We start from the raw sequence: 13,425 nt of genomic DNA, 5'->3' as shown, positions 1-13,425 counted from the left end.
GTCTGCATATTTACATGATTGATAGAATTATTACAGAAGAAAATGACCATTTCTTTGAACAAGATTTAGTTAACAGATAAAGGAAACTTGAAGCACCAGTTTCAAGGGAAATTGAATGACAGAAGTGAACTTGAGATACTGCTGTTCCGCTTTGACATTTAGAGGGAAAAACGTTCACGCATCAAGCCTAGGCCTGTCTTGGCTAATATAATTGATGATTCCACAAACCAGTAATGGAATTAGAAACTGGTAGAAAAGTACCAGTAGATAAACATAGTTTTGAAATTATTGTGTTGAATCACTTGTTAGGGAAGTCTGTAAAATACAAATTGTTCTGTATAAAGAAAGGGTTTAAGAGGCTGGGAAACTGCATTCAGGAGCAAGAAAGAGCATATATCTTATCTTTTAAATTCATACTTACTTGCACTCATTATTTCTGAGGGAAAAATACATAGAAACTGGATGCTTGGTTGTTAATAGAATTGTTACAATTTCAGAACACATGGCTTTGAAGAATATGACTCCAAGTCTAAGAATTACAGATTCTTTACTTCTTAGATAACTGCTATTAGCCTGATCACGAGACTCTAGGTTTGATAGTAACTCCTGCCCTCAGTTCTCCCACCCGTGTATGTTGTTGTTGAGTTACACAGATTTGTCACTGGTCCCATCTTCAGGTTAATATTTCAGCACTTACCGTCAGGTTAGAATAAAGTGATTACGAGCCTGGATGGTTTTGGTTTGGTCATGTGTACTTATCTACCCCCTGTCCTTTCAATGAACAACGGACCAGTTACTTTTACCCAGAGCACCACGACTCTCCAGCAGATGGAGAGTGTTGGAAACTGGCGTGGTTTCTTGAAGCAATGTGGTAATCAGCATGAATCCTACTTCTGATTCTTTGGGGACATGTTTGGTATTATTCTGACAAAATGAGTTTTGAGGATTTAGCTGTTAAAAAAAGGGATTGTTCTCATTATAGCTAATGAAGTTGTGCTATATTATATGGCTTTTTCTGTTAAATTAGCACAGGATTCAGTATATTGAGGATAATTCTTTAGGACTGGTTCAGTCAGCCCTAGAAAAGAGCCATGCAGTAAAAACAGGAACCCCTGACAAGTTCCCACCCAAAGTAGATGTCGTTCAGGTATAGAGAATTGATTTTACATTAGCAAGAACAAGCCTTGTGAACACTTCTATAAATAGTTGTTTCTGTGTTTTCCTTAAATAGTACTGATCTTTTGCGTCTTTCTCCTCAAATAGATAGAAAACAGGGCAAATGCAAAGCTGAGGGAAGGTGAAATCCATGGTGCACAGCCTCAGCTCAGCCAGCAGTGCAACCGGGCCTTCCCAGTCTCTAACTTATCATTAAATATAAAATTAAAATTTTAAATATAAAACCAACTTAAAAAATAGGCTTTTATGTTTACTACTAAAAATAAGTGCTCAATAGCTTCAGTGGGTGTCACACATCCATTTAAAATCAGGATTTTCAGCATCTAAGCCCCTTGGAAAAGAAGTAAGCATCAGCCACCCAGCCCTTTAACCAGAAACTCAGGCTATAGACTCCACTGCTCCTTAGTGAGAAAGTTACCTCTCGGTGGAAAAATCTCATGATTGCATTAGTGCTGGGTTGACATATTGTGCCCAGTTCCTCTAACATGGATAACTTCTATAGGATAAGAAATTTGGAGGCTCAGAGTGTGCGATAAAAGTTAACATGACTGTTTTTCAACTGTTACTTTTGATATGTTTTCATAACTTGGATGCGTTAACCTATTTGGCTTGAAATCACCAGTGAGTGACACGATCAGTTTAATATGGAAGTGAAGCAGCACAGTGGGCCTCCGAGCACACAGAAAGGATCCAGGACATAGTAAAGTAGCATTTTATAGTGTCTCTGCACCAATAAAGTAAAGATGAGTGGCGGGGAAGTAAGATCCAGGGGTTTTAATATATACCTTGGCCTCTGGAGCTAACACTTCTCAAAAGTATGTTGAAAAGAGCATTTCTACTTCCAGAAGCAAATTTATGATTGCCTAATATGAAGTTCGGTGCTGTAGTGTTTTTAAATAGGCAGCCTAATAAAAGCATTGAGATAGATAAAACGATTGCGTTTGTTCCTTGAAAATTAGGGCATGTGTAACTAGATGTGGTGCTTAAGAATCAGAGTCATTCACACATACTTTAAGGTAAGATTGTTTCTGATAAATGCCAAAGTTTCTCTTGGCAAAAAAGCCCTATGTGACTCCAAGTCATGTGCAGTAGTAAGTACTTTGAGGTGCAGCTTAAGCTTAAGCCCTCTGAGGAAGAGCCAATGCTTGTGATTAGGTCAGCCTGAAAAGAATTCGGCTCTTGTTGGCCTTACCGATCATTTTCCTTCTTTCTCTCAAGGTGTCTGAGCGTCTGAGTCAGCCAGGAGTGGCGATAGGTTTGGCTTGGACTCCCTTAGGTGGGGAAATCATGTTCGTGGAGGCGAGTCGGATGGATGGCGAAGGCCAGTTAACTCTGACCGGCCAGCTGGGGGACGTCATGAAGGAGTCTGCCCACCTGGCTATCAGTTGGCTCCGCAGCAACGCCAAGAAATACCATCTGACCAATGGTGAGCGACCCACCCCGGGGAGTTGGGGGGGGGGGGGGTGCAGCCGCGGGCAAAGGAGAGCCTTGGGATCGTGACCCAGGAGGCATCCCACAGTTCAGAGACAGATCCAGTTACCCCTTAAAGCACAGACCTTTGCTCTTGAATTCCCGTGGAAATTCTAGTTCCCAGTTGAGGACTGTTTGACTGGAACCTGAGCTGGAAACTGACTCCAAGGGTTTGTTTTGTTTTTCCTGCTACTTGGAATAGAATGAAGCTGTTCTTCCAGACCCCCACTTTACTTATACTGCCCATTAATATTTTGAAGGATTTGTTTACGCGAAACATTCATTTTTATCTCTTTGATTTTCTTTTTTCGGAGAAAAAGAAAACAGGTTTAATTTTTCTACATCAAAATCCTTTTTTCCTTTTTTAAAGCTTCTGGAAGTTTTGATCTTCTTGAGAACACAGACATCCATCTGCACTTCCCAGCTGGAGCTGTCACAAAAGATGGACCATCTGCTGGAGTTACCATAGCAACCTGTCTCGCCTCACTTTTTAGTGGGCGGCTGGTGTGTTCAGATGTAGCCATGACTGGTGAAATCACACTGCGAGGTCTTGTTCTTCCAGTATGTATGAAGAAACCTATTTATGTGGTTTTTAAATTTTTTAATTTAAAATTTTTATTAATAGCATTTTAAAATCTAAACTAATAGTGGTTTGCCTTCTTCCTGTCAATAGCTTAGTTTTAAACACATATTAAATTATTCTAAAATCTAAACTAATAGTGGTTTGCCTTCTTCCTATCAATAGCTTAGTTTTAAACACATATTAAATTTTTATATCTGTAATTCAGATTTTTAAATTTTGATCAAATAAAGGAAAAACTGACCATTTTCCCCATGTTCTCCCTTCTACTAAAAAAGAAGACTTGCTTACAGAAAAAAATATCAGTCTGGTCACCAGAAATATCAGCTGTTCAGGTGAAGATTTGAGGCTTTGTTCTAGTTAACGAATTGTTAAATATATGGCATGTGTGTAAAATAGGATGGTAGCTATTTTTAAACTTTAAGCCCAATTCTCACCTTTTGGAATTCCTGTGAGACCTCCTATCGGCCTATAGATAACTTAGATTACTGTAATTGATAGATTGATAAAAAAATAATATAGAAAAGAAGTAGTATAAAATGGAAATTGTAGGGGCTTCCCTGGTGGCGCAGTGGTTGAGAGTCTGCCTGCCAATGCAGGGTACACGGGTTTGAGCCCTGGTCTGGGAAGATCCCACATGCCACGGAGCAACTGGGCCCGTGAGCCACAACTACTGAGCCTGCGCGTCTGGAGCCTGTGCTGTGCAACAAGAGAGGCCGCGATAGTGAGAGGCCCGCGCACCGCGATGAAGATGGCCCCCGCTTGCCACAACTAGAGAAAGCCCTAGCACAGAAACGAAGACCCAACGCAGCCATAAATTAATTAATTAATTAATTAAAAAAAAAAAAAAAAGTAAACTCTGTTAGGCGCTATCCTAAGCGCTTTAAAAAAAAAAAATGGAAATTATAGTAAAGACTAACCATGCCTAATTGCTAAATTTTGAAAAAGTTCTGTACGTATGAGGCTTTAGGGCTCCAACCTATATCATAACTACTTATAAAAACACTGAAAAATGCATAGAACTTGAGAGATCATTTAGAGGTTTAAGTCATTAGTTAGTAGTACCAGACTACAATAAAGTTTTGGTGAGTTCAATAGCAAAATGAGAAAAAAAGGAATGTTCTTTATTCTGAGAGCGCCTTTATTTTATGAGGTAATGGTGAAAGTAGGTCATAGAATCACCAATTAGGATCACAAAAAATAGGAATGTCGATCTCTTTTCTTCACCTTACCCCAGAACTACTGCATTTCTAGTGACAGTAGTGGTTAATACTAGCTGTACTACTAAAAGGAAATGAGCAAATGCTTTACTGACCATAAACTCTTTAGTTTCCTAGTTCAAAATGGTAAGCTAAGCAAGGAATAAAGGGAATAAATTATAACAGTCAAAAATGAGGGGGGAGGACTTCCCCCGTGGCGCAGTGGTTAAGAATCCGCCTGCCAACGCAGGGCACACGGGTTTGAGTCCTGGTCCGGGAAGATCCCACATGCCGCGGAGCAACTAAGCCCGTGCTCCACAACTACTGAGCCTGCGCTCTAGAGCCCGCGAGCCACAACTACTGAGCCTGTGAGCCACAACTACTGAAGCCTGCGCACCTAGAGCCCATGCTCTGCAACAAGAGAAGCCACCGCAGTGAGAAGCCCGCGCACCACAATGAAGAGCAGCCCCCGCTAGCCGCAACTAGAGAAAGCCCGCGCGCAGCAATGAAGACCCAGCGCAGCCAAAAATAAATAAATGAAAAATATTTTAAAAAAAAATGAGGGGGACACACCATTGTAAAGCCATTATACTCCAATAAAGATGTTAAAAAATAAATGAGTGGGGAGCCATCAGCTGATGGTTCAGCCAACTTCTAGAAGATAGAAGTGTCCCCAGCTGATGTAACAGAATTGGAGGTAGAGACAGTCTTCCCAGCAGGAATCTGTTGAAAAGCACTGGTTCAGAGCCAGAAGGTTCAGACCAGGAGAAAAGGAAGGGGGTGGGAAATGAAAACCAGGGGATTCGTTGCAATCTCCATAGAACAAATGGTTCTACCACTAGGTCCCCTGCACTCAGAGCAAATCGCACGCAGGTAAAGGCTTCCCCACCTCCAGCAGAGCAGAAGCCACAGCAGCTCTGAGTAAGCCTTCAGTTTTAAACTATTATGGGAGACATGGAGAAAAGCAGCAGCATTTAAGAGAAAGACCTGCTAAGTCTGGAGAAAACGTAATTCAAGAACAGAGGATAAGACAGAGCTCGTGAATTTAAAACAATGGTTTTAGGAATTGGTCGATGAACTATTCAGAAAAAAATAATAGAAAAAACAATCTGACAAATCCAACATCTAACTAAACAGAGAAAATGGAAGAGAACAAATTGTCATGGAAATAATGGAGCATTTCCTAGAATTTAAGGCTATGTTCAGATTGAAAGGGCCTATACCAACTAGGAGAAAGGATTGCATCCTCATGACTTTTCAGATCACCGAGGAGAAAGCTTTCTCATCCGTGACCCTAGATACACAGCACCTTCAAGACTCTGAGGGAAAATGGGTTTAAATCAAGTCTTGTATACACAGCCTTACCGTCAATCAAATGTGAATGCAAGATGGACATTTCCATACGTGCAGGGAATCCGTTTATCTCACACTCTTTCGGAAGAAGTTACGTTGAAAGTGTAGTTCAGCAGCATAAAGCAAAAGCCTGGCAAGAGAGTGACAGTGTGCTAGGATGGCCGCTGTGCAGAAAGGCCTAGAGCCCAGCCGGTCTGGTGCCACAGGCGGGAGCAGGCTTTGGAGGGCTGTCGCCAGGGGTCGCGTGTTCCGCATGGCGTGACTGAGACTTGTGTCTGTTATCTATTACTCATGCACACCGCCCCAAAACAGCAGTTATTATTCTTAGTTTCTGTGGGGCAGGAACTCAAGAGAGGCTTAGCTGGGCTCTTCTGGCCCCGGGTCTCTCATCATGTAGTCGTATACCAGCCCGGTTGCAGTCATCTGAAGGCTGACTGGGGCGGGGCATCTGCTTCTGTTGTGGTTCACTCACGTGACTGCAGATTGGTCCTGGTTGGCCGGACTGCTGGGGTGACCTCAGACACCTGGGCTACCTGAGCTACCTGCAGGGCAAGAGATCCGAGAGAGCGCCAGGCAGAAGCTCTTATTTTTTGTGACTTAACCTTGAAAGTCACACGGCATCACTTCCACCACACTCATAAGTAAATCACTAAGCCTGGCACACGTTCGAGGGAGGGGAATTAGACTCCACCTTCTGAAGGGACCATTTTACACATATTTTAAAACCACCACAAGAGCCTAGGTGTTTTCTTCATCACACAGCACAGAGGTCATTGCTTTAAACCTGTACAGAAGAAAATAATCCTGGCATGCAACTAAGCTCTGTAGGAATGGTATTTATGGTCAAAATAATGTAATGCTTTTTCAGAATTAACCTATAAACAAGATTGTTGTGAGTACAGAAAGGAATATAAATGTTAACCTTGACAATATAAAAGAGAATCACGGATAGAAGAGGTGCTCATACCTGTCAAAAATTTAGAATTTTCCATTAAAAGGATTTAATATAATACTAATTGAAATGTAAAGAATTTACTATTAGCCTTTTTAGTGGCTTTCCTAGCTCATGCTGTAGCAAAATGAAAGATGATTTGGATGTTTTAAAATAGCAGTGAAAGGTGGTGGGTCAGGGTTTCTTTGACAGCCTGAGGATGATCATAAACCTTAATAACGTTCCTCTCTCCTTACAGGTGGGTGGAATTAAAGACAAAGTGCTGGCAGCACATAGAGCGGGATTGAAGCGTGTCATTATTCCTCAGAGGAATGAGAAAGACCTTGAAGAAATCCCAGGCAATGTCCGGCAGGATTTAAGTTTTGTCACAGCAACCTGCCTGGATGAAGTTCTTAACGCAGCTTTTGATGGTGGCTTTACTGTCAGCACCACACCTGGCCTCTTAAATAGCAAATTGTAAGCCCAGATCTCAACTTCTTAGAATTTTAAGTTATAAAGTGCCGAAAGGTACTGACAGGATGATTTTATTCACACCAGCAGGGGTAAGCAAAATGTCCCTAATTTGCGAACCTACTCACAGCAGTAACAAACCTGACTCAAGTGGTGGCAAATGGTTATTATAGAAATGTCAGTTTAATAAATTGATTAAATTGGAATTGAATTCTTGTCTTGAATGGGCTCATTACTGTCCCTGGAAAGTTATGGAACAGTGGTTCTCTTGTGGTTCCAAACAGAAGCATCTGTATTACCTGAGAACTTGTTAGAAATGTAAATTCTCAAAACCCACCAGGAGACCTTCTGAATCAGACTCTGGGGGTGGGACCCAATCTGCTTTACTAAGCCACCCAGATGATTCTGATGTGTAGTCAAGGTCAAGAACCATTGGTATAGACCATTACCTTAGCAGATTCACCTGTAGACTTTATTGGCCCCTGAAAGCAATCAGAAGGGGAACTGGGCAAAGGTGAAAATAATAGCCAACTATTAGTCTTTTTGGAAAATATTCAAGTGAAGCAAACTCTGTGATGAGGTCTATACATCCTACCCTTCCTTGCTGAGAGAAGCAGCATAGTGGCATGTGTTGGCCCACATGACAGAAACATACTGGCCCTGAATGCCTGTCATCTTAGAAAAAAGTCCAGTCCCCAGAGGGAGGCAGCCATCCATCCTGGGATGGTCCCTACACTTGGTATCCTGATTCCTGCCACCTCCCCTTGTGTTGCTTGTTTGCCTGTGCCAATCCCCAGTTCTGGTAGCCTTTCCATGCCTCTCTTCTCCTGTGACTCAGTCCAGGACATGGATAACTATGAAGTTAGGCTCTTCTACTTACTAGCATTTTAACTTTCTGTATCTTAGTTTTCCTTACCTTTAAAATGCAAATAATCGTACTCATCAGTGTTATTGTGAAGATACAGTTAGAATGCAACATATAGTAACACGGAACAATTTCTAATCATTATTCCAGCCAGTAATGGACTTCAGAATCTTATATTACAAAATATAACAACAGATATGTAAAGATACTTTGGAATTTCTTGGATAAGGATGGGATATACAAATTACCCAAATACTGTGCTCAGACCTGGTGGTAAAAATCTGAATGTGTTCTGGGAGGACAAGTGCAGACCTAGGGCCATGGCCAGTGGGAGAAAGCAAGCGCCGGGAACTTGGAAAACATTTCATTGACTATCTTATCACTACTATGATTTTATTATTTCTGCACAATCATCTTACAAGGTAGAAGAAACTATGATGTTAATTTGTTTTCAGCAACCAGAGGGAGTTAATCCATACCCACCTTGCTCTGCCTTGTCCCACCCAGCAGTGGCAACATAGCACACTTTTAAAAAGTGGGAGTTGTTATCTGTATTCTTCCTCTGGAGTCCTGAGTATGCAGTTTTGTACTGGTCTGTGAACAGCAGTAGGGCATCTTCTGTGCCCTCTGGCTTTGAGCACGCCTTTCCTTACTAAAGGAGCTGACTGAGAAAACCCGTACATACATGAAATTAGCAGTATGACCTTCATTTCTCTAGCATTGTTTTTGGTTTTTTAAGTCTGAGCTCTTCTATTCACCTTTTTTTTTAATTGTGGCAAAATGATTTACCATTTTAACTTAGAAGTGTGTAATTCAGGGTTGTTAATTACACTGAAGTACAACCATCACCACTAGCTATATCCAAAACCTTTTCATCATCTTAAACTGAAGCTCTGTATCCAATAAAAAGTAACTCCCCATTCCTCCGTCCCCCAGACCCTGGTAGCCACTATTTTACTTTGTCTCTATGAATTTTCCTATTCTAAGTACCTTATGTAAGTGGAATATCTGCCCTTTTGTGTCTGGCATATTTCACTTAGCATGTCATCGTTTATCCATGTTGCAGCATGTTATCAATTTCATTTCTTTAAGACTGAATAATATTCCACTGCTGCACATGCCACATTTTATTCATTTATCTGTTGTTTCTACCTCTAGGCTATTGTGCTGTGAACATGAGCATACAACTATCTATCCCTTTGAGTCTGTTTGTTTTTCATTCTTTTGGAAATATACTTGAGGAACCACCCATGTTTCCCACCACAGCTACACCATTTGACATTCTCACCAGCAATACACAAAGGTTCCAATTTCTCCACATTCTTGCCAGCACTTATTTTCATTATTGATAATGGCCATCCTAAAGAAGCATCTCATGGTTTTGATTTGCATTTCCCTGATGACTAATGGTTGAGTATCTTTTCCTAGCACTGTTTGTAAAAGTGTTTCCCAAAGACCCCTCATGTATCAGTCAGCTAGGTTTTTTGAGAACTGCTAACTAACTTAAATTTCAATTCAGCAGGCATAGAGGTGAGGGCTTGGGAATCTGTGTATTTAACCAGTGCTCTCCACACTTTTTATGTGGGCTTTTAAAACTCTTCAAGTATTAAAACTATGTAAAGCTTTAAGTGCCTTGGTAATCAAGAAATTTTACACTGCTTGAGGCACACATTTTTTACTTAGCTCTGCCCCTTCAGTGGTTTTCACTTGGCTTTGCCCCTTCTGTTTGAACCTTACTGTAAACCATGTCAGAGATTTACTGCTTTTAATCACCTGTATACAGTGGAAGATGCCATCAGAATGAGTGATCCTATTTAACATCAGCCTACAAATCTTGGACCATAGTTAAGGTCTCCTGACTAAATGAGTGGATTTAAAATGTACTAAACATACCTGAATTTTTCTAAATAAGGGGAGGTAAAAGTTATGTGCTGAGTGAAACACACAAGATTTCCTTCTCTCCTTTTCTTCCCGGGACATCAGTCAAGATTTGCATTCTGGTCATAGCACAGATCCTCTTCATAAGAAGAGTGGGGTTGCAAATTCATTTCCATTTCCAGTGCCATCTGAGTTGCAGAGGCTGCTTGAAATGCAGGTTTCTGATTCCCATCATCTGAACATAGTGACTAGTCATGTCTACCAAGAGGAGCTCCTGGCGCTCGGTGACTGGTCCACATTTAAACCTTACCAAAGTCTACCATGTTGTGAGGTAACCAACTGCTGAGGGTAGAGTGGGCTGACTTTGCATTTTCCTTTTATTGACCACTGAAATGAGAAAAACCTTACTATAATTAAAGGGACTTGACACTAAGCCACAAAGAATGTTAATTTTGCCAATTCTCCTTCGAAATCCAAAGTTTATTTTGTCTGGGACTATTTACTAGATGTAAACATCAAGAACTTTTTTTAATGAAGTGTAACATGTTCAAGCTCACATTATTTTGGCAAAAATGCGTTGTATTTGAGTGCCCATCTTCGTGAAAATTTTATCCAGCAGCTTAAAAAGTCAAGACTACAAAAGTACAGTCATTATCCAATTTGATGATTTATGATCCAATGCTATGCTCCTTTTTTGTTTTAATAACATTTAGTGGATACTGCAATGAAAACTACAGTTACTAGAAAAATTTTTAAAGCACCAAAACAGGAAAGAAATAAATATTAAAAGGATCTGAAGGGACACAATAGGCAAATGCACTGAATGGCTATTGAAATGTTTTTAAACAGCTGTATCAAAAGTTTCTTTTTTAATCTAGGATTTATTTGCTATGAAAATTTACTTATTTGGAACATATTAGGTATGGTAGGTACTATCAATGAGCTAAAGAATGTATTTAACGTTCTTGGACCTCATAAAAAATCTTTCGTATTAAAAAATTTTTAATTAAGTTGAGCTCTAACATATTGTCAGTACATTTCCAGGCAATAGGAACTAAAACCCTTTAGGCTAAATCCTAATCTTGACATGACAGTGCAAGCTTGTCAAAATGTGACTTTATTATAAAACCAAGTATTCCTTCAAACCATTGTTTCTACTTTTCAGAATTTAGAAAGGCCTAAGAAAAATAAATTATTTTCAAAGAAAATTCTTAAGGCTGTACAAAGTTAAGGAAAATGGTTCGGCAGTGAAGCTATAGTGCCAGGCATAAGGATAAGCACTTTACAGCACACTTAGCCATCCTCATTCCCTTATGAGGTAGACACAACTACAGCCTTTACAGAGAAGGAACTTAGAGCAAAGTTAAGTCAAAGTTAGTAGGTAAAGGGTCAGAATTCAAACCCAGGCAGTTAGAACCTACAGCCCACACTTTACATTTTAGGAGATGCTTGAATTTGGGGGATGATGCTGTTTTTAGGAAAATGTGAGTTTCTTTTGGTAAATGACTCAACTAGCTTAAGATCGTACGCAGTAAGCCACCAAATCATCCTTTATGTTTGGAACATGCGCAACAGGTAGGTGGGGAGGGGAATGACTTAAGGTTCTAGCAGTGCATTCAATCTATAGATTTTCAAAACGTTCTGTGTGTACCTTTCTTATTTAACTTACATAAATGACTACAGTACTAGTTGGTAGGTCATACACTCAATTCACCCTATGTGTTCTAATCTTACTCTAGTCTAATGCACCAGTCACAGACTGGCCTGGCCCCCAAGTATGTTTAAGTTTGATCCAGTGTTTTGTTTTTTAATTTGGGTTACTTACCAATTTTTCCACTCAGGAACCTGAGTGAAATAAAATTCCATTAGTAGAATCATTGCAGATGTTCCTGGATATAGAGCTCTTGAGCTTGGTGGGGGACAGGGAACATGACTTAAGATATTTTGGTGAGCCAAAAACATCTATAGCCATTTGCTTCACTTAAGTTTAAAGTCTGTAAAATTGTGGGCCTTTTAAATTAAAAAGTTATACATATTATAATAAAAATCACTCAAAGCAAAAGAAAACATTCGCCAACAATCGTTAGCATATTAAACTGGTACATGATTCAGTTCAACAGGATGAATTCAAGTTTAAGAATGTAAAAGAACAAAGAGTATCACCTACCCCTACCCTATATAATCCCCTGAAAGAAAACACCAAGACACCAGAAGGGGTGCGGGCATCAATAGGAAAAAGTAGAATATTGATTACAAATATAGATGATTTAAGAACAAGAGTTAGATCTCATAAATCAAATCTCAAATGGACCAAGAAATAAATACGGCTCTAGATCACATTATCCCTATAGGCCAAAAATATGAAGACAAATAAGAAGAAGTATAGTTAACAAATATTAAAATATCAACCTCTTATTACCTATCAAACACACAAAATTTACTCTCTTAGGCATAAACTGGCAAAACATGAGGTTACAATGAAAGGCAAAATCCTTCACACTGCTACCATAAGTTTCCACTGAAACCTCTCCAGAAAGCAGTGAAAAAAGTATCAAGACCTTTAAAGAAAATAAAAAAGAACCTGAAGAATATAACCAGAAAACATAGAAATGTTCACAGGCTATTTATAATCAGCCAAAAAAATTTACCTGGAAAAACTGGGCAAAGCAAATATCCAACACTGGGGACCTAGCTAAAACTACAGTCAATCTTCACAAAAGTTACCCCAAATGATGTTTTCCAAGATTATTAAATGCTTAAATGATCATGTTATGTGTAGGGGCGTGAGGGAGTTACATAGTTACACAATCCCAAATTATATGATTTCAAAATAAATGTGTGTAAACACATGTAAATACACAAAGAACTAGAAAAACGAAAATGTTTGTAGTCGTCTCTGAATGGATAAGACTACAGACTCTACTGTGTGTGCCAAAGTCTATATATTGAACACATATATCAAAGAAATGTTTTATAATCAAAGAAACATTTTAAAATATTTTAAATACAAATGACATACCTCCACAAAAATATTCAGTATACTAAATGAGGAGGAAAAACTGCTTTTCTAAACACACATACTAATAGGAGGAATAGACCTGGATATACATTGGTGGTTGACCTGTTCCCTTTCGCCACAAAAATGGCTACACAAGCACAAGTTATAACCAATTCAAAAAATAAGGCTTATGTAGGAAAGAAACTACACAACCTTCTTTCCTGAAAATGGTTAACAGAAGTAAATTTTGTTATCCAGAATTGGTGAGGGGGGGTAAGGGGAAGTCCAAATTATTTTTAACTGACTTCCTATGTTTACGGTACCCATAAAAACCACACAAAATAAAATGATCTCTGGCCAATCAGAAGGCAATTTCAGAATCTTGCTAGGTGCTTCAGGCTAACTCACATCAGTTAACTATATGGTGCTAGTTACAGGTATACTAAAAGCAGCTAACATGCTGGGTTAGCTTATTATGTACAGAGCACTGTCCTAGGTAACTTG

The 13,425-nt window shown here is 39.5% G+C and overlaps 1 protein-coding gene across 1 annotated transcript in view; it reads left to right on the top strand.

The window, feature by feature from the left end:
• The window catches only part of LONP2 (lon peptidase 2, peroxisomal), a 98,943-nt gene extending 91,552 nt beyond the window's left edge, over positions 1 to 7,391 (top strand). Inside the window, exons 13-15 of the mRNA XM_007167632.2 lie at positions 2,395 to 2,602; positions 3,017 to 3,207; positions 6,969 to 7,391. Of these exons, the coding sequence (XP_007167694.2) occupies positions 2,395 to 2,602; positions 3,017 to 3,207; positions 6,969 to 7,190 (621 nt within the window). The 3' untranslated portion in view covers positions 7,191 to 7,391. The remainder of the gene's footprint in view (positions 1 to 2,394; positions 2,603 to 3,016; positions 3,208 to 6,968) is intronic.
• The last annotated feature ends 6,034 nt before the right edge of the window (positions 7,392 to 13,425 follow it).

This window comes from Balaenoptera acutorostrata, chromosome 19 (assembly GCF_949987535.1).
Source record: "Balaenoptera acutorostrata chromosome 19, mBalAcu1.1, whole genome shotgun sequence".
NCBI classification, from domain to species: domain Eukaryota; kingdom Metazoa; phylum Chordata; class Mammalia; order Artiodactyla; family Balaenopteridae; genus Balaenoptera; species Balaenoptera acutorostrata.
Note: the sequence above shows the minus strand (reverse complement) of the source record. Positions and strands in the feature narration are given on the sequence as shown.